The sequence below is a fragment of the Salvelinus namaycush genome, chromosome 22 (assembly GCF_016432855.1).
Source record: "Salvelinus namaycush isolate Seneca chromosome 22, SaNama_1.0, whole genome shotgun sequence".
Lineage (NCBI taxonomy): Eukaryota > Metazoa > Chordata > Actinopteri > Salmoniformes > Salmonidae > Salvelinus > Salvelinus namaycush.
The window spans coordinates 29,482,068-29,504,988 of NC_052328.1; the positions used below are offsets into that span (position 1 = coordinate 29,482,068).

The 22,921-nt window shown below is 40.0% G+C and overlaps 2 protein-coding genes across 2 annotated transcripts; one reads left to right on the forward strand and one right to left on the reverse strand.

Annotated features, from left to right (window-relative positions):
* Positions 1-39: 39 nt before the first annotated feature.
* On the reverse strand, positions 40-9,643 carry LOC120017735 (NFU1 iron-sulfur cluster scaffold homolog, mitochondrial-like). The gene is made up of 8 exons (XM_038960690.1): positions 9,482-9,643; positions 8,777-8,874; positions 8,473-8,608; positions 6,908-6,974; positions 6,423-6,534; positions 3,971-4,034; positions 1,964-2,138; positions 40-1,401 (listed from the first exon to the last, which is right to left on the reverse strand). Exons 1-8 carry the CDS (start codon positions 9,544-9,546, stop codon positions 1,330-1,332), a joined length of 789 nt encoding a protein of 262 aa, XP_038816618.1. The 5' UTR covers positions 9,547-9,643; the 3' UTR covers positions 40-1,329.
* A 1,933-nt stretch (positions 9,644-11,576) lies between these two features.
* LOC120017736 (transmembrane protein 150A-like) lies at positions 11,577-22,144 on the forward strand. Its single transcript, XM_038960692.1, has 7 exons — positions 11,577-11,768; positions 15,927-15,974; positions 16,613-16,675; positions 16,984-17,051; positions 17,456-17,586; positions 19,501-19,678; positions 20,262-22,144. The coding sequence occupies exons 1-7, from the start codon at positions 11,704-11,706 to the stop codon at positions 20,447-20,449; spliced, it is 741 nt and encodes a 246-aa protein (XP_038816620.1). The 5' UTR covers positions 11,577-11,703; the 3' UTR covers positions 20,450-22,144.
* The last annotated feature ends 777 nt before the right edge of the window (positions 22,145-22,921 follow it).

Genomic DNA, 22,921 nt, shown 5'->3' on the forward strand with positions numbered 1-22,921 from the left:
TTTTGCTACACCCGCAATAACATCTGCTAAATATGTTAATGTGATCAATCAAATTTTATTTGATAAATCGGATTGTTTCCAACATCAACTCAATAAAGACAGCAAAGCTATATCAATAGGGTATTCCCACAAGTGTTGGTTTCTGAAAACAAGAGCAATATAATAATACAACGAGATGATTCCACGAATGGGACAACATAACCATTACATTTTCCTTTGTGATACTAGTATGATTCGGACTTCTCTATCGGCAATATGAGACTGCAGTTGGAACTGTTACAATTGCAATGCATATACAAGTGAATGGGTGATAGTATCCATTCAAAGAACTTGAATCATTGCACAACATTTATCACAGTATTTCACATAAAGCTTTCTTTAAGAGTAGATGTACTGCAATCTATATGATGAATATAAATTAATCTTGATTAACCCAGAACTAAAGTATTGTGGAATTGGTCAGATGCTCGATTAAGTTCTGGGTCAATACGTATTAGGAGAAGATACAGAATGAGAGTCGGAACGAAGAGCTCCACTCTCTCTCTCTTTGCAATTTACGGGCAAGTCAAAATGGGCCGAATGTCCCCTCTCTTTTTCCGAAATTCGAAAGATGCCAACACCTATGAAATCGTGATGTGTCTAAATAACCAGTGAAGAAAAACGCAAGCAACGGAACTAATGCTGCTTGTTATGTCACGCATCCCGTTGACATATCTAGGATACCATTTGTTTACGTAGTCTCTCCACGAGAGATTAAATATAAATGTGCCCATGCCATAAATGTAAATGTGTTAAATGTGTAGACTCCTGAACAATGCATTCACAAACAAACATATACAGCTAAATCATTTTGTTGTTTTTAACTGTGCAATATCTTGTGATCATTTCATATAAACAATTCGTCATGCTTGGCCTAGGGATAGATATAAACCATAAACCATCACAGAATGTCCTTTCATCAGATTTTTTTTTTTTTTTTTAAACATATGAGGTAAATTTGTAAATCAACCTGCAGAGAAATAAATATCAAATATATAACATAACTGCCGTCTTCAGAGTTTTGGGCCTTTACAATGGAAGAGACAAACAGTATAAATGTGTCAGTGTGTGGCCTTTCTTCATTGTAACAGTAATATACAGTATTTGAGTAAATGAAAGACAAAAACAACAGCCTACAGCACACTACAGTTGGTATTTTGAAAGGGCAATGCTGAATATTATTTGAAAACATGAACATTGCACTAAGGTAGCGGAAGCAGTATCTACCTGGTTTGCAAGGCATCTATAAAACAGGCTGTTTATCTATAGGCATGGGGGCTGACAGACGTTTTATATGTCTCCTAACTTGCGTTCCAATTCGGTGAAAACCTTTGCATTCACATGATCCACTTCATCTTCCACCTACAGAAACCAAACAAAAGAACAGCTATAATTGACACTCTTTATACACACTGCATATTTATTTATATACTGGAGTCTTGACATAGCTCACTCTACTGCTGTACATATTCGTAGTATATATTGTATAAATTAATCCGGTGTATATACGTAAATTTTGCATTTGGATTACTGTTAGTGTTATTTGGGTTGTTCATTGGATTCTTATGACATTACTTGATTTCTTTTTTAAATTTATTTGTAATTTTTGTACTTGTTTGACATTTTACTACATTGTTAGGAGTTAGTAATATAAGCATTTTGCTGCACCCGATATAACATCTGCTAATCTGTGTACGTGACCAATACACTTTGATTTGACATCACAAAGCAGATGCTGTTCCAACTTCATGATTTAGTACTCTCTCCATTCCCCTCTAACTCCTACTCCTCTCTCTCTCTCTCCATTCCCCTCCAACTCCTTCTCCTACTCCTCACTCTATCCTATTTCTGCCTCTCTGTGCGTTTCTCTCTCCTCATCTTCTCCTACTCCCTTGTCCCTCCCTCTTTGTATTCACCCTCTCACCTGTTCCACGTCATCCACCTCAGGGATGTAGAACTGCAGCATGTTCTGGATGCCATTCTTCAGGGTGACACTAGAGCTGGGGCAGCCGGTGCATGAGCCAACCAGCTTCAGCTTCACCGTGCCGTTTTCAAAGCCCTTAAAGATGACATCACCGCCATCCTCCATCACCGTGGGCCTGTGTGTGACGGGAGGGCTTATCAGGTTAGTTTGTCATTCAACAACATAACAGGTATTATTACAATTGTTATTAAAAACTAGGAGGGACAGAAGAATGGAGAGGAATATGAGGAGTTTAAGAGGGGATAGGAGAAATCCTTGACAATAACATTATTGTAGTCTATATTTCATATCAACATCACTTCTATTTGTTTGTGGAACAACTTCAAGCAAAATGCAATCTGGCAGATTGTTTGGGCACTGAAGAGCTTCTGAGCCAAAACATCTTTATCAAGACTGTGAACAAAACATTCCTAGGATGCCTCAAGGGCTCAGATTCCACAAATGGGTCATATTGTACCAGATCAGCGTTCTCCAACTCCAGTCCTTCAGTACACATTTTTGTTGTAGCCCTGGACAAGCACACTGGATTCTACTTGTCAACTAATCATCAGGCCCTGAACTGGCGGGTTTGATTTTACTGAGCCGCAGGGCACCGGTCTATGGCCCATGGCGTGAGGAAGAGGTGAGGGAAGGGCACCCTGCTCAAATGGAACAGTAATCTGCACCGCTCGGTCATGTTGTCAACAAGGCAGCACGGTGCATCGTCCAGAAACATACATCTCTTTAATATGTATATATGTTTGAATTTTCTAGTTTTCATTGGGAAGACAGAGTTTTTATCAAAAGCAATCACTTTTGCATTACTCAACATGCTTAATTACTCACAGTGCATTCGGAAAGTATTCAGACCCCTTGACTTTTCCACATTTTGTTATGTTACAGCCTTATTCTAAAACAAATTAAATTAATTTGTAAGACTAACGTAACAACATGTGGAAAACGTCAAGGGGTCTGAATACTTTCCGAATGCACTGTAACTTTTGTTTTGAGCCGACTTCGCCGAGGGCTTTGAACGCTGCACCTGGCTCACGCTGGGAGGCAGCCCGGTTCCAAAATAAATGCAATCAACTTTCACCCGGTGCAAAACACGCCTACCCGGTCGCCCGGTGCAAAACACGCCTACCCGGTCCCCCGGTGCAAAACACGCCTACCCGGTCGCCCGGTGCAAAACACGCCTACCCGGTCGTCCGGGCCAGATTAATAGAATCCCCTCAGTGAGTTGAATCAGCTGTGTCAGGGGCTACAACAAAAATGTCTGCTGTTGGGGGTACTGGACGACCGAAGTTTGAAAACACTGTACTAGATTAACAAAATATTGTCAGTAAAACACATTCATCATACTGAGAGAATGTGGGGATTTTACCTGATCCATGTATCTACAGCAAAACATCATGAGTGACAGACTGATCATACTAATAGTATGTGGGGATTTTACCTGATCCATGTATCTACAGCAAAACATCATGAGTGACAGACTGATCATACTAATAGTATGTGGGGATTTTACCTGATCCATGTATCTACAGCAAAACATCATGAGTGACAGACTGATCATACTAATAGTATGTGGGGATTTTACCTGATCCATGTATCTACAGCAAAACATCATGAGTGACAGACTGATCATACTAATAGTATGTGGGGATTTTACCTGATCCGTGTATCTACAGCAAAACATCATGAGAGTGACAGATTGATCATACTAATAGTATGTGGGGATTTTACCTGATCCATGTATCTACAGCAAAACATCATGAGAGTGACAGATTGGTCATACTAATAGTATGTGGGGATTTTACCTGATCCATGTATCTACAGCAAAACATCATGAGAGTGACAGACTGATCAAACTAATAGTATGTGGGGATTTTACCTGATCCATGTATCTACAGCAAAACATCATGAGAGTGACAGATTGATCATACTAATAGTATGTGGGGATTTTACCTGATCCGTGTATCTAGAAGCTCCTTTATCATTGAAACAATTTCATCATCATCTTCAGAGTGACCTAAGACAGGAACAGCATGTTGAAAAGTTCATAATTCCAAGAAACAAACATGCAAAAAAAATCAGTTGGCGGGTGGAATGAAAACATTCTATCAACCCACGGGTCGGCTCAATTATATTGCGGTCGGAAACTTTTTAAATCAAGATACTATCTTTTTAACAGGGAACTCTCCCCATTAGGGAGCTCTTTTTAACAGAGAACTCTCCCCACTACTAACAGGGAACTCTCCCCATTAGTAGCCTATTTGTGTGGTGTTGAAACAATTTGTCCACGTGCAGAGTTTATATTCCCTTCTGCCACACGACAATACATTGTCAAGTTAATTTTCCCTGACTCATAGCTCATGTGAAAATGGCAAACCTAACAGTAGAAATAATAAGAACGTTTATGATGATGAAATACACCATCGTGGAAAAAGGTGTTGCGAGAGTCAAATCCAGTTTGGAAGGATTTTGTAGTCATTGTGGACAAGGAGGACAACACGGTAGATGGACACAGTCTACAAAAGTGCAAGCAGGCATTTGTTTACGATAATTCTGTTAATCATTACATTCATGCAGGCATCCGTTTAGACCAAACGCAGGCCATATCAAGTTTAATCCAGCGCAGCTTTTAAAAGTTTGAGTAGCCAATAGCCTACCTATTAATAGACGTAAGCTATTTTTGCAGCCTATAGCCTATTCAATTCTGGGAATTGTTTAAGTTTCAATTAAACTATTGGATTATTTAAACAATCTACACACAATACCTCATATGACAAAGCAAAAACAAGTTTTTAGGAATACCTTATTTACCTAAGTATTCAGACCCTTTGCTATGAAAGTCGAAATGGAGCTCAGGTGCATCCTGTTTCCATTGATCATCCTTGAGATGTTTCTACAACTTGATTGGAGGAGTCCACCTGTGGTAAATGTAATTGATTGGACATGATTTGGAAAGGCACACTCCTGTCTATACAAGGTCCCAGTTGACAGTGCTTGTCAGAGCAAAAAACCAAGCTATGAGGTCAAAGTAATTGTCCGTAGAGCTACAAGACAGCATTATGTCGAGGAACAGATCTGGGGAAGGGTACCAAAAAATGTCTGCAGCATTGAGGGTCCCCAAGAACACAGTGGCCTCCATCATTCTTAAATGGAAGAAGTTTGGAACCACTAAGACTCTTCCTAGAGCAGGCCGCCCAGCCAAATTAAGCAATCGGGAGAAGGGCCTTGGTCAGGTAGGTGACCAAGAACCCGATGGTCACTCTGACAGAGTTCTAGAGTTCCTCTGTAGATGGGAGAAACTTCCAGAAGGACAACCATCTCTGCAGCACTCCACCAATCAGGCCTTTATGGTAGAGTGGCCAGACAGAAGCCACTCCTCAGTAAAAGGCACATGACAGCCCACTTGGAGTTTGCCAAAAGGAACCTAAAGACTCTGACCATGAGAAACAAGATTCTCTGGCCTGATGAAACCAAGACTGAACTCTTTGGCCTGAATGCAAAGTGTCACGTCTGGAGGATACCTGGAACCATCCCTACGGTGAAGCATGGTGGTGGCAGCATCTTGCTGTGGGGATGTTTTTCAGCGGCAGGGACTGGGAGACTAGTCAGGATTGAGGCAAAGTACAGAGAAATCCTTGATGAAAACCAGCTCAAGACCTCAAACTGGGGCGAAGGTTCACCTTCCAACAGGACAACGACCCTAAGCACACAGCCAAGACAACACAGGAGTGGCTTCAGGACAAGTCTCTGAATGCCCTTCAGTGGCCAAGCCAGAGCCCGGACTTGAACCCGATCGAACATATCTGGAGAGACCTGGAAATTGCTGTGCAGCAATGCTCCCCATCCAACCTGACAGATTGAGCGGATCTGCAGAGAAGAATGGGAGAAACTCCCAAAATACAGGTATGCCAAGCTTGTAGCGTCATACCCAAGAAGACTCAGTGCTGTAATCGCTGCCAAAGGTGCTTCAACAAAGTACTGAGTAAAGGGTCTGAATACTGAATACTTATGTAAATGTGATATTTCCTTTTTATTTTATACATTTGAAAACATTTCTAAAAACCTGTTTTTGCTTTGTCATTATTGGGTATTGTGTGTAGATTGATGAGGGAAAAAACAATGTAATACATTTTAGAATAAGTCTAACGTAACAAAATATGGAAAAAGTCAACGGGTCTGAATACTTCCTGAAGGCACTGTATTATTGTTTTTTGGCGAGTCACGGATCGGCTTTCGGGAACAATTCTATGCTGGTGGCGGAGAGAAAATCTGTCCTGATGTCAGATATTGGGTGGGACTTGGAATTGATGTGTCCGGAGCGGGTGCGACTCCAAAAAGCTGACCAGTGTAGCACTCCACACTCAAACACTCAAATGAAGAAGAGTTTTGTTCCTGTCATACTCACTGCTCTCATGGTGGGTCACCCCAGTGGTTATGGGGTCTCCACTGTCAAAGAACTTAGTGATAGCATCCATGGCATGGTGCTTGATGTCCGTCCACTCCACATCATCATCTGCCTGGCAAGGGCAACACAAAACATGCAAAGGCCTGGTAAATGAACATGGCTGGGCCCAGATTAACCACCCCTCTCTCAAAATGTACCCTTGCACACTTTCTTGCATGGATTTAGCAATAGTGAAAACTCCCTCCTGCCAATGCTTATACTAATCCTATGCTTTTAAATCCACAACAAGGAGTGTGCAAATGCACACTTCGGGAGAAGGGTGGAGAATTGGGACAGCCCATGTATTGAATCATAAAGTTAAACTTTTATTTGTGACATGATATATTCAGTTATTATGGTCTTATAATGGCACACCATATCCCAGAGTAAATGGATAGGGTTGGTAAAAGGAAAAGGAAGGTAGATGAGGTTTATTTATTATCTACCTTGGTCACTGTGATGAAGTCAGGACCATAGAACACACTTTTCACTCCTTCGATTCCAAACAGATCCCTGTGCAACCAAGAGTGGTCCATGTTAAAAACATTTCATGATGTTAGTATGTACAGTAATATCTATGATCTATAATCCACATGGTGTGCTCAGAACAGAACAAAGTGGAGATGCTCATTGCACTTTTATTTATTTTGACTTGAGGCACGCAAAGACCTAACTTAGGCTAATCAGTACAGTAAACCAATTCAACTAAGAAATACATTCATAAATGGGGTTAATTTCTCAAATTTCATTTTATTCCCTCTCCCTTGTAAAATTAAATTTATTTCCATTCAAATTCCCAGTCAGTATTTGAATTCAGAGATAATTCAATTCCCATGTTAGGTAAATTAGATTTTTTAAATTCACAATTCAATACGCAACAATTCCTCAAATTCCTATTCAAATTAAATTCCCTTGGGCTTTCAGGCTGACCATGTCACTGTTCAGACAGCCTAGTTATACTGGACATGTAGGAATACAAGTCGAAATGATTTAAAACAAATCCTGGAGAATTTAGATTTCTTATACGAAGTGCATTAATTACATTAACTGGGAAATGTAAAATTGAATTTCAATTCCATATATAGATATACACACACACACACTACCATTCAAAGGTTTGGGGTAACTTAGAAATGTCCAAAAAGCTAACTTTTTGCCCATTAAAATAACATCAAATTGATCAGAAATACAGTGTAGACATTGTTAATGTTGTAAATGACTATTGTTGCTGGAAATGGCTGATTTTTAACATAGGCGTACAAAGGCTCATTAACAGCAACCATCACTCCTGTGTTCCAATGGCACATTGTGTTAGCTAATCCAAGTTGATCATTTTAAAAGGCTAATTGATCATTAGAAAACCCTTTTACAATTATGTTAGTACAGCTGAAAACCGTTGTGCTGATTTAAAAGATGCAATAAAACTGGGCTTCTTTAGACTAGTTGAGTATCTGGAACATCAGCATTTGTGGGTTCGATTACAGGCTCAAAATGGCCAGAAACAAATTACTTTCTTCTGAAACTCATCAGTCTATTCTTGTTCTGAGAAATTAAGGCTATTCCATGCGAGAAATTGCCAAGAAACTGAATATCTCGTACAACGCTGTGTACTACTTCCTTAACAGAACAGCGCAAACTGGCACTAACCAGAATAGAAAGAGAAGTGGGAGGCCCAGGTGCACAACTGAGCAAGAGGAAAAGTACATTGGAGTGTCTAGTTTGAGCATCCTGGAATCGCCTCTTCACTGTTGACGTTGAGACTGGTGTTTTGTTGGTACTATTTAATGAAGTTGCCAGTTGAGGACTTGTGAGGCGTCTGTTTCTCAAACTAGACACTAATGTACTTGTCCTCTTGCTCAGTGTACAAGCGTCACTGGTTCTCACACGCTCTGAAAAGTTTATTCACACTGTCTGGTTTCATCATGTTTACAGCTCATTGTTAAGACTCTTGCTACTATCATATTTCAATAGCTCATAAAAAATACAATTCCCGTTATCCAACAGTACTAACCTGGCTAAGGAGGAGCACTCTGCAGAGCTTGGAGAGGGGAAATCCAGGGTCCCCACCCCCAACACGGGCTTACCAGGGATGAACTTCAAGCTCCGTGGGTTTGGCGTGTCCTGTGTCTGAATGGACAAGTGTCGCACTGAAACATAATGGTATGGTCATCCTTCGAGCATATTGTTCCACTAGTAAGCTTATAGGCCTACTCTGAATATACTACAGGAAAAACATGACAATTGTATTCTTTGAATGTGGTTGTTAAATGGTTCTTATGTAGAAAAAAATAATTATGTAAAGGCCAGTTTCTCACCTACGAACTGTGTGGGTCCAGTCAGATGCAGAAGTTGAACATTTCTGTTCGGGCCAATGCATTGTGTGTGGAACTGGTTTCTCGTCTTGATTGGAAACCTATAACAGACAGTACATGTCAGGTCATGTAGTTAGATGGTGGGAGATAAACCCACTCAGTTGAATTAATCTCAGGTTTGTCCTTACAAACCTGTCACTTCGGGATGGCCTTGAAGCGTCATGAATTTGCGACCTTGTCAACATGCAAAGAAAAAACGATAAAGCACCTAACGTTAGCTAGCTAGCTACCTATAGTTTTCTAATGTCACTGATTAGGCTTGGCTATGCCGCAATGGCCAGACTGCAAAACTGGTAACTGAGAAAGGTTTTAGCTAGCTAACGTTAGCTAGGTTCTCAGAAAGTTAGCTAGCTACTTCAAACTTTAAGCAATCGAATTGATAACAGGTTTAGCAAGCTAACGGAACAATAGCCAGGCAAACAGAGTTAAATGCGTTACTTTAATATATATATACAACTTGGGAAATATCGGCTGCGCAACATGATGGCGATTAAGTTTGACAACGATGTCGCAGTTAGCTTGGCTAACTAGCTAGGTCAAGCATAGATTCCTAACGGAAATTGGCAGCCACTCGTGCTGAATTCACAGCAATACCTTCATTACGTTGATATACACAAGTAGGAATGTTGTATTAGTAGAAGCTCAAACCTAAAATGTGATGTATTTCGTGACTGAATCAACCGTTGAAGACTCCATCTTATGCGGGCAGCCATTTCATTTGTTTTGAAAGTGAGGACCCAAGACACAGCTGGCTTCACATATCCTGTTTGAAATAGATTCCAATTGCTCCACAATTTGCTTATTAATCGTTAGTTTGATAAGTAAATGTTCTTATTCATTACAATAAACAAACATCAATTCAAACTATATAGCTTATAGATACTCTCGAAGTACAAATATTGGCTCCCGAGTGGCGCAGCGGTCTAAGGCACTGCCTCTCAGTGCTAGAGGTGTTACTACAGACCCTGGTTTGATTCCAGGCTGTATCACAACGGCCATGATTGGGCGGCGCACAATTGGCCCAGCGTCGTCCAGGTTATGGGTAGGCCGGCATTGTAAATAAGAATTTGTTCTTAACTGACTTGCCTAGTTTAATAAAGGTTAAATAAAAAATCTAAATGGCCAGCCACACCTGAGAACTAATCAATGATCTGTTTGTGCTGTATGCAATGATAAAAGTAAATCAGAGTTCTTGCATGAAAATGTATTGGGATTTTGTTGCTGCTACTAGAGCAAAACATAGCCTATCTCATTATTTTGTAAGTATTTCATGTAAATAATCATTGAAGTTGCAATATGTGTGATATATCATAGAAATAAGAATTTCTAAATTGGGTAAATAGTATTTGGTGCTGTATTTTGGATCATTCAAATTTGCCATTACAGTTCTGGGAATTTGCACCAATATGTTAGACACACACAGGGATGACAAGACATATGCATTCAAGGCATGACTTACACATCCATGTCCTGCAAAGCTGCAGTTCTCTCTCTGTCTCTCTCTCTCAATTCAATTCAAAGGGCTTTATTGGCATGGGAAACATATGTTTACATTGCCAAAGCAAATGAAATAGATAATAAACAAAAGTTAAACATTACACTCACAAACGTTCAAAGGGAATAGAGGCATTTCACCTGTCATTATGTCTAGAAACAGTGTTGTAATGATGTGCAAATAGTTAAAGTACAAAAGGGAAAATAAATAAACATAAATATGGGCTGTATTGACAATGGTGTTTGTTCTTCACTGGTTGCCCTTTTCTTGTGGCAACATGTCACAAATCTTGCTGCTGTGATTGCACACTGTGGTATTTCACCCAGTAGATATGGGAGTTTGTCAAAAATGAATTTGTTTTTGAATTCTTTGTGGGTCTGTGTGATCTGAGGGAAATGTGTCTCTAGTATGGTCATACATAGGAAGTGCAGCTCAGTTTCCACCTCCTTTTGTGGGCAGTGTGCACATAGCCTGTCTTCTCTTGAGAGCCAGGTCTGCCTACGGCAGCCTCTCTCAGTAGCAACGCTATGTTCACTAAGTCTGTACATTGTCAAAGCTTTCCTTAATTTTGTGTCAGTCACAGTGGTCAGGTATTTTGCCACCATGTACTCTCTGTTTAGGGCCAAGTAGCATTCTAGTTTGCTCTGTTTTTTTGTTAATTCTTTCCAATGTGTCAAGTAATATTTTATATATATATATATATATATTTCTCATGATTTGATTGGGGCACTGTGGGATCTGTTTGTGTTCGTGAACAGAGCCCCAGGTCCCGCTTCTCCAGGTTCATCTCTCTTTGTTATGGAAGGTTTGGGAATCGCTTCCTTTTAGGTGGTTGTAGAATTTAACAGCTCTGTTCTGGATTTTGATCATTAGAGTTTATCGGCCTAATTCTGCTCTGCATGCATTATTTGGTGTTTTACATTGTACACGCATATTTTTGCAATAGTCTGCATGCAGAGTCTCAATTTGGTGTTTGTCCCATTTTGTGACTTCTTGGTTGGTAAGCAGACCTCATAACCACAAAGGACAATGGGTTCTGAAAGTTTAAGTTTCCAGTTCAGTAAAGGAATCTAAGCAATATACAGGAGAGCTCTGAACTGCCACTGGGGGAACATGAGTTTGACAGCTATGCAGGGTGTGCTATGTAACTTAAAACAAACAGTGAGATGGCGTCAAGCGGGCCCTCCCTGTGTTTCCTCACCTGCCCTCTGACAGGACAAGGTGGTGCCATTTGTGTGGATGACTGACTCTGCTGAAGGAGGAATCCAGAGGTAGAGACCTTCACAGTGCCAGACTGAGACCGACAGTTTCTGGACCCGGAGCGTCCCCACTGTTCTTCTACTGCTGCTGGTCTCTCTCACCGAACTACCAAGACATGGTTCTCTGGAGTCTGCTCCCCATCTCCCTCTCCTTAGTGTCTCTCATTGGAACCTGGGTGACGTAAGTTAAACAAGAATATATCTAGATTTTCTTTCTAATCTTTTACAAGACCTTAGATAACATGTACTTTAGCTACTTCACTTATATTTCTGTCACATGTAAATACTGTGTAAAAAAAAGAAAGTATAAAGTGCAATGTATATGCCAGTATATTGTTTTTCCATTAATCTCATCATTCACATGGTCTCATGATTACTATAGCTAGGTTGACATCCAATTGACGACAGATTTTCATGCGAATATTCAAAAATGTGCATAAAAACAATTGCGCATTTTCCCACTAGATACAGTTGAAGTCGGAATTTTACATACACCTTAGCCTAATACATTTAAACTCAGTTTTTCACAATTCATGACATTTTATCCTAGTAAAAATTCCCTGTTTTAGGTCAGTTAGGATCACCACTTTATTTTAAGAATGTGAAATGTCAAAATTACAGTAAAGAATTATTGATTTCAGCTTTTATTTCTTTCATCACATTCCCAGTGGGTCAGAAGTTTACATACCCTCAATTAGTATTTGGTAGAATTGCCTTTAAATTGTTTAACTTGGGTCAAACGTTTCGGGTAGCCTTCCACAAGCTTCCCACAATAAATTGGGTGAATTGTCCCATTCCTCCTGACAGAGCTGGTGTAACTGAGTCAGGTTTGTAGGCCTCCTTGCTCACGCACACTTTTTCAGTTCTTCCCACATTTTTTTATAGGATTGAGGTCAGGGCTTTGATGGCCAGTCCAAAACCAATACCTTAATACCTTGTTGTCCTTAAGATATTTTGCCACAACTTTGGAAGTATGCTTGGGGTCATTATCCATTTGGAAGACCCGTTTGCGACTAAGCTTTAACTTCCTGACTGATGTCTTGAGATGTTGCTTCAATATATCCACATAATGTCCCTTCCTCATGATGCCATCTATTTTGTGAAGTGCACCAGTCCCTCCTGCAGCAAAGTACCCCCACAACATGATGCTGCCACCCCCGTGCTTCACGGTTGGGATGGTGTTCTTCGGCTTGCAAGCCTCCCCCTTTTTCCTCCAAACATAACGATGGTCATTATGACCAAACAGTTCTATTTTTGTTTCATCAGACAAGAGGACATTTCTCCAAAAAGTACGATCTTTGTCCCCATGTGCAGTTGCTTTTGGCTGGCTTTTTTTATGGCGGTTTTGGAGCAGTGGCTTCTTCCTTGCTGAGCGGCCTTTCAGGTTATGTCGATATAGGATTTGTTTTACTGTGGATATAGATACTTTTGTACCCGTTTCCTCCAGCATCTTCACAAGGTCTTTTGCTGTTGTTCTGGGATTGATTTGCACTTTTCGCACAAAAGTACGTTCATTTCTAGGAGACAGAACGCATCTCCTTCCTGAGCGGTATGATGGCTGCGTGGTCCCATGGTGTTTACACTTGCATACTATTGTTTGTACAGATGAACGTGGTACCTTCAGGCATTTGGAAATTGCTCCCAAAGATACAGTTTTTTTCCCCCTGAGGTCTTGGCTGATATCTTTAGATTACCCCATGATGTCAAGCAAAGAGGCACTGAGTTTGAAGGTAGGCCTTGAAATACATCCACAGGTACACCTCCAATTGACTCAAATGATGTCAATTAGCCTATCAGAAGCTTCTAAAGCCATGACATAATATTTTGGAATTTTCCAAGCTGTTTAAAGGCACAGTCAACTTAGTGTATGTAAACTTCTGACCCACTAGAATTGTGATACAGTGAAATAATCTGTCTGTAAACAATTGTTGGAAAAATGACTTGTGTCATGCACAAAGTAGATGTCCTAACCGACTTGCTAAAACTATAGTTTTTTAACAAGAAAATTGTGGAGTGGTTGAGAAACGGTTTTTAATATCTCCAACCTAAGTGTATGTAAACTTCCGACTTCAACTGTAAGTTTCCATCAAATTGACTTGTTGCAGATAAATATCTGTGTGTGATGACGTGGTGCACATAAACAACTTTTGCGATTCAATTCCCATGTAGGGCCTACCGAATAAAAAAAGAAATACAAGTTAAATGTGTTTCCATTGCATTTTCAACTCTAATGATGGTATTCTCACAAAAATTGTTGCGTCATATAGCGAGTGTGCCTACTCCGGTATTGGCACCTGTTCTCTAACCAACAGCAAACGTATAGCCTACATTATGAGATTATTATGGATTGAAGAGCAAGATTATTTTTATTTGTCAAATGGCAGCCAAGCCTCGATCATGTCACCAGAATAATACCCCTAGCTATTTATTGGAAAGGATCATCAAGCTCATTACTTTGCACTTTCACCACCCTGTGAAGTTAGGTCATAATTTCTTTAATCTGCGCGCTTTCCTGAGGAGTCTGTGATTTACTTCGATATGATGGTTATTATAACAATATTTGTGTTCTGTTTCCATCAGTCCTGTCATGTTTTATTCCGACATGTACTTCTTATATATTTATACTTAACTCACATACATTTATACTGACTCTACACACACTCACATAGACGCTGCTGCTACTCTATTTTATATCATGTTGCCTAGTCACCTTACCCCTATACATATCTACCTCCAGTATCGCTGCGCATTGTAAATATGGTATTGGAACTGACCCTGTATCATATGCTAGCGTGCTTACTCAGTGTTCTTCATATTTCTGCTTATTTCTCGTATTTTTTAGTAGAATGGTATTGTTATTGATTGCATTGTTGGGTTTTGATTTAGCAAGAAAGGCATTTCACTGCACTTGTGCATGTGACATTAAAACTTGAAGGTTGGATAAAAACCTAGTTAGTGTGGTTAAACTGTGTTTTTTTTTAAATTATATAATCACCTTCATGGTGATACTGCCACCTTAGCACACAGATACTATCATGACACAAGGTGAGACCCAGCTGCAGACACAGGAGGCAGATGGTTGGAGTCTTACCCTATTGGATTATTAAATATTGTAAGGCAAGAGAATGGTTGTGGACAGGCAAAAGGTCAAAACCAGTTCAGAGTTCAAAAGGTACCGAAGATCAGTCAGGCGGGAAAGTAGTCCGGAGTCAGGCAGGGGTCAAAACCAGGAAGACTAGTAAAAGGAGAACGGGGAAAAACACACTGGTTGACTTGACAAACATACAAGACGAACTGGCGCAGAGCAACAGGAAACACAGGGATAAATACACTGGGGAAAATAAGCGACACCTGGAGGGGGTGGAGACAATCACAAGGACAGGTGAAACAGATTAGGGTGTGACAGATACGTGATTATTAAAGCCAGGAAGTGATTGTTCTAGTGATTCCAATATAAATGTCATAACCTCATTAAGATTTGTTGAAGGTGTTGTGAAAATACCCTTATACCACCTGCATGTGACAAACAGAACTTTCCAGAAAGAACATTGAGGATACCTGTAGAGTCAGAGCCACCACCTTAGAGCCCACCTCACAACGTGCAAAACATAAACCAATTGTTTCACTTCCTACATTGTGAGACATGATTTAACCTTCATTATAAACTGGGTGGTTCATTCGAGGCTTGAATGCTGATTGGCTGACACCCATGGTATATCATACCATATACCACGTGTATGACAAAGCATTTATTTTTACTGCTCTAATTACGTTGGTAACCAGTTTATTATAGCAATAAGGCACCTCGGGGTTTGTGGTATATGGCCAATATAGCACAGCCAAGGGCTGTTCTAGGCACTCCGTGTTGCGTTGTGCTTAAGAGCAGCCCTTAGCCGTGGTATATTGGTCATATACCATACCACCTCGGGCCTTATTGCTTAATAGTCATTGCACAGTTCTGTCTATTGTTACTAGATGTGAAGCATGAAGGAAAAGGTTCTATGCGTTCATGTAGAGACATTTGATTCAACCTTTGTTTGTCCTCAGAGGGCAGAGTACAGTCTGGTACTTTCTTATTGACTCTGACTGCCTGTAAAGGCATACACATATATGGATATGAGTGGCTTTGTAACAGGGCTGCTAATAATATTCTAACCACGTCCATCTGTGTACTTTTGCTTAGTCACCCACATCAGTTCCTGGTTACTTATTGAACCTCAAGGTATTCAGTGTTCATTAATGGGAGCGTATTGTGTATTATACATTGAAAAACCATACATGCTAAGAGAATTAGGCACTTTAATCATATCAAATGAGTGTGTTTGTTTTGTTGTTTCAGGTATGGCCTGGCGTACAGCTATGACCATGTGTGTTCCCTCAACAACTGGTGCGTTGTGCTCTGTTTGTGAGATTTCCTACAGACCATTGTGATTGGTTCTTTCAGCCAATTCCATGTCAATGAAATACATCGTTTTAATGTAACACAAGCATACAGATGTAGGATCTTAATTTGATCACCTTGTTGCAGGAGAACTTTCCTGCAGTGCAGGAAATGATTAACTTGTAGTGTATTTGAGGTATAAATAGGCTTCGGAAGTTTGTCATTTCCACTTTTACATTTCCGACTTGATTTTCCCTTACGAAAAATATATCAATCCCTACATAATGTGTCCATTAATTATAATCCACATAATATTTCACATTTACTGTTGCTGCAGGATTATTTTCCTGCTGTAGCAAACTGGCTCAAATTAAGATCCTACATCCGTATTTCTAAAGCAGCGTTGTTCAACCCTAGTCCTGGAGATCCACAGGGTATACAGTCTATTTGTTTTAGCCTAGCACCAACACACCTGATTAAAACTAATCCACTAATCCTCAATTTAATTAGTTGAATCAGGTGTGTTGCTGCTATTGGACTGTAACAAAAGCCTGCACGCCACACCCTGTACCCTCCAGGACCAGGGATGAAGACCACCATAGATAAAGAGAAGGTCTGTAAACATGATTATTTTCTGTTTTCAGGGCCCCTGGGAACCACTGCAGAGACAATACATCAATAGCATGTTGTCAAGTCCCAACCATAAGGTAACCATAGACCACTATATCAAGGTTAGGGTCAACTAACACTATTTCACCTCATTCAGTTCAGAAAATGAAATTAAAATTGGACCTCCATTTTGAAGTTTGTGAATTTACTGAGTTCACATGGAATTTTCAATTGAATTATAATTTGTTCAATTCAACTCTGTTCAATTCACATCAGAACACGTACTCAGCTTTTAACAGACATTCCTAGAATGTTCTCTGTCATCTTAATATTATTGTCACTGGGTAATTTTAGTATGATGTGAAATAATGGTTTCTTACACATGCTTTGGCCTTGTGTTCTGCAGCTCGAGTGGAACAAGCTTACCAGAAAGCTCATTGTTCACAGCCACCTTTAATGCTGGTTCATTTCTGTGTAAGTTTGTAGTTGTACAGTTTGCTCACCCTACAGTATACATCCACAGGTCAAACTGGATCTCAATGCACTCTGCAGATGTCTATACTGATACAAAGATGATAGTATTCGAGTATGTGCTCATAATGTACTTAGATGTTATTTTACCTCAAGGTCACCCTTAAAACGATTTGGTATGTCAGATTTCTTATCGAACGTGTTTGTCCTGCTGAGGAAACCTCTACCAAAACCAAAGTTTTAACGAGTTGATTATAATTAAATGACACAACAATAACAATCATATAGTCACATTGTTTTAGATCAGATGTGATATTGCACCTAATGTATATACATGTAATAATCATCTTATGAACATTTGATCAATTACCCTATGTTATAGATGCATTATAATAACACTTTTTTAGTTATGGTGTTCTGTATCTTCCACCATGCTCACATCTTGGAGAGGAACAGTGTCCACTCCATGCTCAGTAGAATCGCCCTGGTGTTTGGTGGAGTGGCGGCTGTCGGGGCCTTTGTGGCTGGGAACTGCAACGTAAGTACTTTCTGCACATATAGTGTAGTTTCATCCTTACTCAGGGTGTCATGCAATACACTATAAGTATATGTGTTTAAAGAGAAAACAAGGGTGTATAGTACACAATACTGCAAAAATTAATTCTGCTCGTAGACAGCGACATCGAGCAAGTAAAGTAAAGTCTCTGACACAGAGGCTCCTCAGGATGTTTGTCGTCATTGTCGACAGGGAGAGAGTGGGTGAAGTGTAAGGACAAACGTAGTAGTCTGGCACGCAAGGTTAGGCCGAACTTCACATGTATTAAAAAATACCTTAAATCCAGGAGTATACTTAATATCTAGGTTCGAGAAAGACACAAAGGTCTATCAAGTTTAAAGTGTACTTTGAACTGACACTCTACTGACACTGACAAAGCGCGATAAAAATATCTCTTGAGTTGCGGTTCAATTAAATCTTGAATTGTGAACAAAGAAAGGAGTGGCAGCAAAGCAAACAAACATCCATGACACGATTGGTAGGTTTGTTAACGTGTGCAGACATACCTACGGATGGCCGAACATCAGTGGAACAGTACAATAGAAAAATAGACCTGTCAATGTGTACCTTTTGACATTATTTCATAGACGTAGACAGATAATTCACCTCAAAATCAAAGTTTGTCAGATGTTTTCTTCAGAAGATCATGCAGAGAGTCTTTTGTCTCTTCTTTAGCAAAGGTACTGGTAACAGCCCAGCTCGCACATTTGGTTCCTTGGAAGTTGTGGGAACGTATGTTTTTGGTTTCACATTGGTTGTGTGAACGAAGCTATACGTTTCCTGACCTGTAAAATGGAACGTTTTTTAAATGTTCTGAGAACAGAAGTAAAAATGTCGCCTGTCCTGGGAACATTTATTTTTAGGTTGCAGGGAGGTTCTGAGAACGTTTTACTCTGGTTCGTTGAAAGTTTTCCTAGGAGGTTTTGTCAACACTCTGAGAACTGAAATGATAGATTTTGAGTTTTTTTAATAACTTCCTTAAAACATTCACTAAATGTTTTAATAAGACTTTTAATAACACTGCTAGCTTATTTGGGGGTTAACTTTGTTGAACTCCAAGCACAGATAGGACACTTGGAAATTAATTTCCTCTGGAATTAATCATGCAAACACATCTATTTTTGTATTGTGACACGGCATCAGTGAGATTCAAACCTATTGTATTGAAATTCCAACAGAATAACCTTGTTTCTTAACGTTGTCTGAACTATTTGAGAACATTCCCAATGTCAAACCAGTTGGGTAACGTTCCTAGAATATTACCAAAATTGAAATTAAATGGAACTATGTGTGAACTTTTAGGAAACATTCTGTTAGAGTAATAAAATACCAAACCAATAATGTTTTTTTTTGTCAAGTTCCTTAAATGTGTTCCAAAGCCAAGCAACCATCCTGCACCATTCTCAGAAAGTTGTGGTAAGGTTGTATGCAAAATAATCATAGGACAAACACACTCTCACCAAGCTCTAAGAAACATATGGTTCTCAGAACGTTATGTGCTAGCTGGAAGGTATTTTCTCTGGCTCAGACTTAGATTACAGCTAGCTGGAAGGTATTTTCTCTGGCTCAGATTTACAGTGAACTGGACTCTTTTCCTCTAACAGACGTTCCCAGAAAGTTTGCCGTCATTCAAACATGTCCGACTCAGGCACATAATTCCAGTGAACTGTACTCTTCCCCTTTAGCAGAAGTTCCTAGAATGTTCTGTCACCCAAACATATCCACCATTGTAGAATTTGAGTATTGTGTGACAAGTGCTTTGGCTTTGTGTTTTGCAGCTCGACTGGAACAAGTTAACTAGACTAGCTAAACGTTAACTTGTCTTAAGCCTCTCCTCCAGCCAGGGTAACTGATTACCAGATATTAAGTGTAACCTGTCTGTCCTCTCTCCTCCAGCCCGAGTACCTGAAGCTGGCCCATTACCTGGGGGCTGCGGTGAGCTTCCTGTGTATCTGTTTCTATAGTCTGCTCCTCACGGTGCTCACAAGGAAGTGTGTTCTGACCCAGATGGAGTGGTTCCTCTACCCTGCACGGGTCACCTCTACTGTGGTCCAGATTATTGTCACCATTGGCTGTATCCTTTCACCTGCACTTATACTATAACCAAAGCCTTGAACCCAGACTTATAACCAGCAATGTTGTGGTAAAAACAAAAAGGTGGTTAACCACTAAAGTAAAGTAACTCTCCCTATACGTTGGATCAATTTGTCCGGAAAAAGTGGGTACAAAAAGGTTTGTGTGTTTACCCTTCACTACATAACTGCTTATAACCCCTGAACCTGTCAAATTGCTGGGTGTGCATACACTCAGGAAAATAATATGGACAACACAATGCAAGAATAGGAGTGTCCACTTCCATACGTCTTCAACTTTGTAAACACTCACAGGCCATGAAAGGCACAGTTCTAAGTAGTAGGGGATAACAACAAGATACTGACAAGAACTTGACAGTGAGGATGCCTATCTGTGTGTTTATCTGTTTAGTGATGTGTAATGTTTTAATTACTTCGATGTATTTTGCCTTGTAGAGATTGTATTTCCTTGTTCCTTGGAATATATGGGTAGGTTCCTAATAAGCATAAACTCGATGAGGGTATGCCATAACCTGTCACCCAACAACTACTGTTTCCCCCCTCCTTGACCTCTGACCCCTCTAGACACCATCTTGTTTGTACAGGAGGAATACCTATACAAGCACTCAGCTGCTGTGTTTGAGTGGATAATGAGTGTCAACCTGGAGCTGTTTGAGCTCAGCTTTGCTGTGGAGTTCTGTTTTTTCTCCTCCTCCATGTTGTCCACGCTGCTGGTGAAAAGAGATGAGGAGAAGCCTATCCTTCTAGCCTGAGGAGAGAAGATGCTGGGCTGGCTACTGTAAGAGACACTGGTGTCTAGTTCATTAGGCATGAAATGGAAGAAACCGGTCTGAAACAGAGAGAGATTAGCTGGACTTCATTGTCATTTGAAAACATTTTGTTACGGTGTGCCTTAATGACACGACCCAGTAGTTTGCAAAATTTTCTTTGTTGTGACAGATCTAAAGCTTGTGGAATTGGACCAACCAAGTAAAGGGAACAATTGTTTGTAACCAGGACCCAGTCTGGCTGCGATCAAAAACAACTCCGCTGAATTGGCCACGACCCACCGTTTGGGAAACACTGACGTAGGGGCATCATGAGGATAATATATCTGACCTTTGACTTTGCTCCCGGACCAACTCTCATTTTTGAGGATTATTTATTTATTCTATTTTTTTATTAGGGCTGACATTGTTCTTATGCAGCCCCTAAAGAAAAACAGAAAGAGGAGTTCTTCCTGTCACACCAAATCAATGTATTTTGTTTTGGGGAGTATTTCTGGATGCTTTCAAAGGGGAAAACTTGATCCTACAATCTTCATAGCCACTGATGAACCAATACCACAATACCTCAGAATTTGAGTTGTAGTCACTGTAAGCACTAAAGTCACTATTTCTGTTCCTAGGTTCTGAATTAATCAAAGTGACATTTGCCATTTGATGGGCCATGGAGAATGTTCAATGACATTTGTTAGCTCTTTTTTCAATATGTTGTCTATATGTGTAAAACATGACATCTTGGTGGCATTACTGTGCTATTGAAGTATACCAGTTAACATAATTACTTGTTGTATAAAAACGTAATTGTCTGCATAGTAAAGTATTGAAGGGTAATGTTGCGACGGAATCTAAGCCCAGTAATCTCTGACAGCCTTAAAATTAAAAAGATGATCAAGTAGCTGATTTGTTTCTGGGTGGCGAGAAGAGAAGCCAGTGATGATTGTAAACCTGCGATACAACAGGTAGTGTGAAGGAGGCAGGCCTTTAGGTGTGGCGGTTGATTAATGAACAGCCATCTTTGTATTTGTGATCATTCTGAAAAGCTTTCTGATGGCAGAACAGTTGGTTGTACTACTGCATTCCTGTCAGATGGAAAGAACCAGAACATGAGCCATAACTTATCCAGAAACAATGTAACTGAACATTTTATGAACAGAACAAATTTCTTAGCAAGGTGTCATACTTTGTTCCCTTCTTCTTACTTATGTATCGGTCTCCTTTTCTACAGTGTTCCTAATCAGGGCTTTTGTGCAATGATTGACTTTTACAACAACAACATATCATGGACTACATGATTACATTTTAACAACGTGGTACAGCTATATTTTTTTAAGATAAAGAAAAAGTGACAAACTGACTTTCACCAAGATTAAAAATAGACAAAAGCAATCCCCACTGGGCACACACTGGTTGAACCAACGTGGAATAGACGTTGAATTGATGTCTGTGCTCAGTGGATTAATTCAGTATGGGTTAATTCAGTATGAAAATAAGGCTATACATTTCTTGGGACATTTCATTTGCCAAGCATAATTAAATAATAAAACGTGTGTAAGATCAAATTTGTATTTGCAATTCCTCTGCAGTACTGTCCCATGACATTATGCACCTTATGACAAGATCTAGTCGTCACAAGCCACCTCATCTCAGTGCAAGAGGTGTCACACCCTGGAATCGAACCAGGTACTATAGTATCACATCCGGCCGTGATTGGAGTCCCATAGGGCGGTGCACAATTGGCCCAGTGTTGTCTGGGTTTGATCGGAGTAGGCCGTCATTGTAAATAAGTTTTTGTTCTAAACTGACTTGCCTAGTTAAATAAATATAAATCCTTTCAAGGGATACTTTGGGATTTTGCCAATGAGGCACTTTCTCTACTTCCCCAGAGTCAGATGAACTCGTGGATACCATTTTTATGTCTCTGTATCCAGTATGAAGGAAGTCAGAAGTAGTTTTGTGAGCCAACGCTAACTAGCGTTAGAGCAATGGCTGGAAGTCTATGGGTATCATAGACATCCAGCATTAGCGCAACTACCTCTACCTTCATACTGGACACAAAGACATAAAAATGGTATCCACGAGTTCATCTGACTCCGGGGAAGTAGATCTAGGGCATCATTGCCAAATACCAAAGTATCCCTTCCAGCTGACATATCACAACCTGGTCTCAGAGCATTTCGTATTATTCTGTACGAGACACTAAATTTAGTACGATATGTTACATTTCGTATGGTATGTATTACTATGTGAATGTCCATCACCCAATTTGTATGATATGTTATGAATTACAATAGAAAAAAGGGTTAGGGTTAGCTAACAAGCTAAGTAGTTGAAAAGTTCCTAAAATACTAAAGTTGTCCGTGAGGAGATCCCAACTTGCAACCTTTGGGTTGCTAGACATTCGCATAACACGCCTAACCCCCAACCTCCCCCCCCCCCCCCGACCAATGACCCAACTTTAGT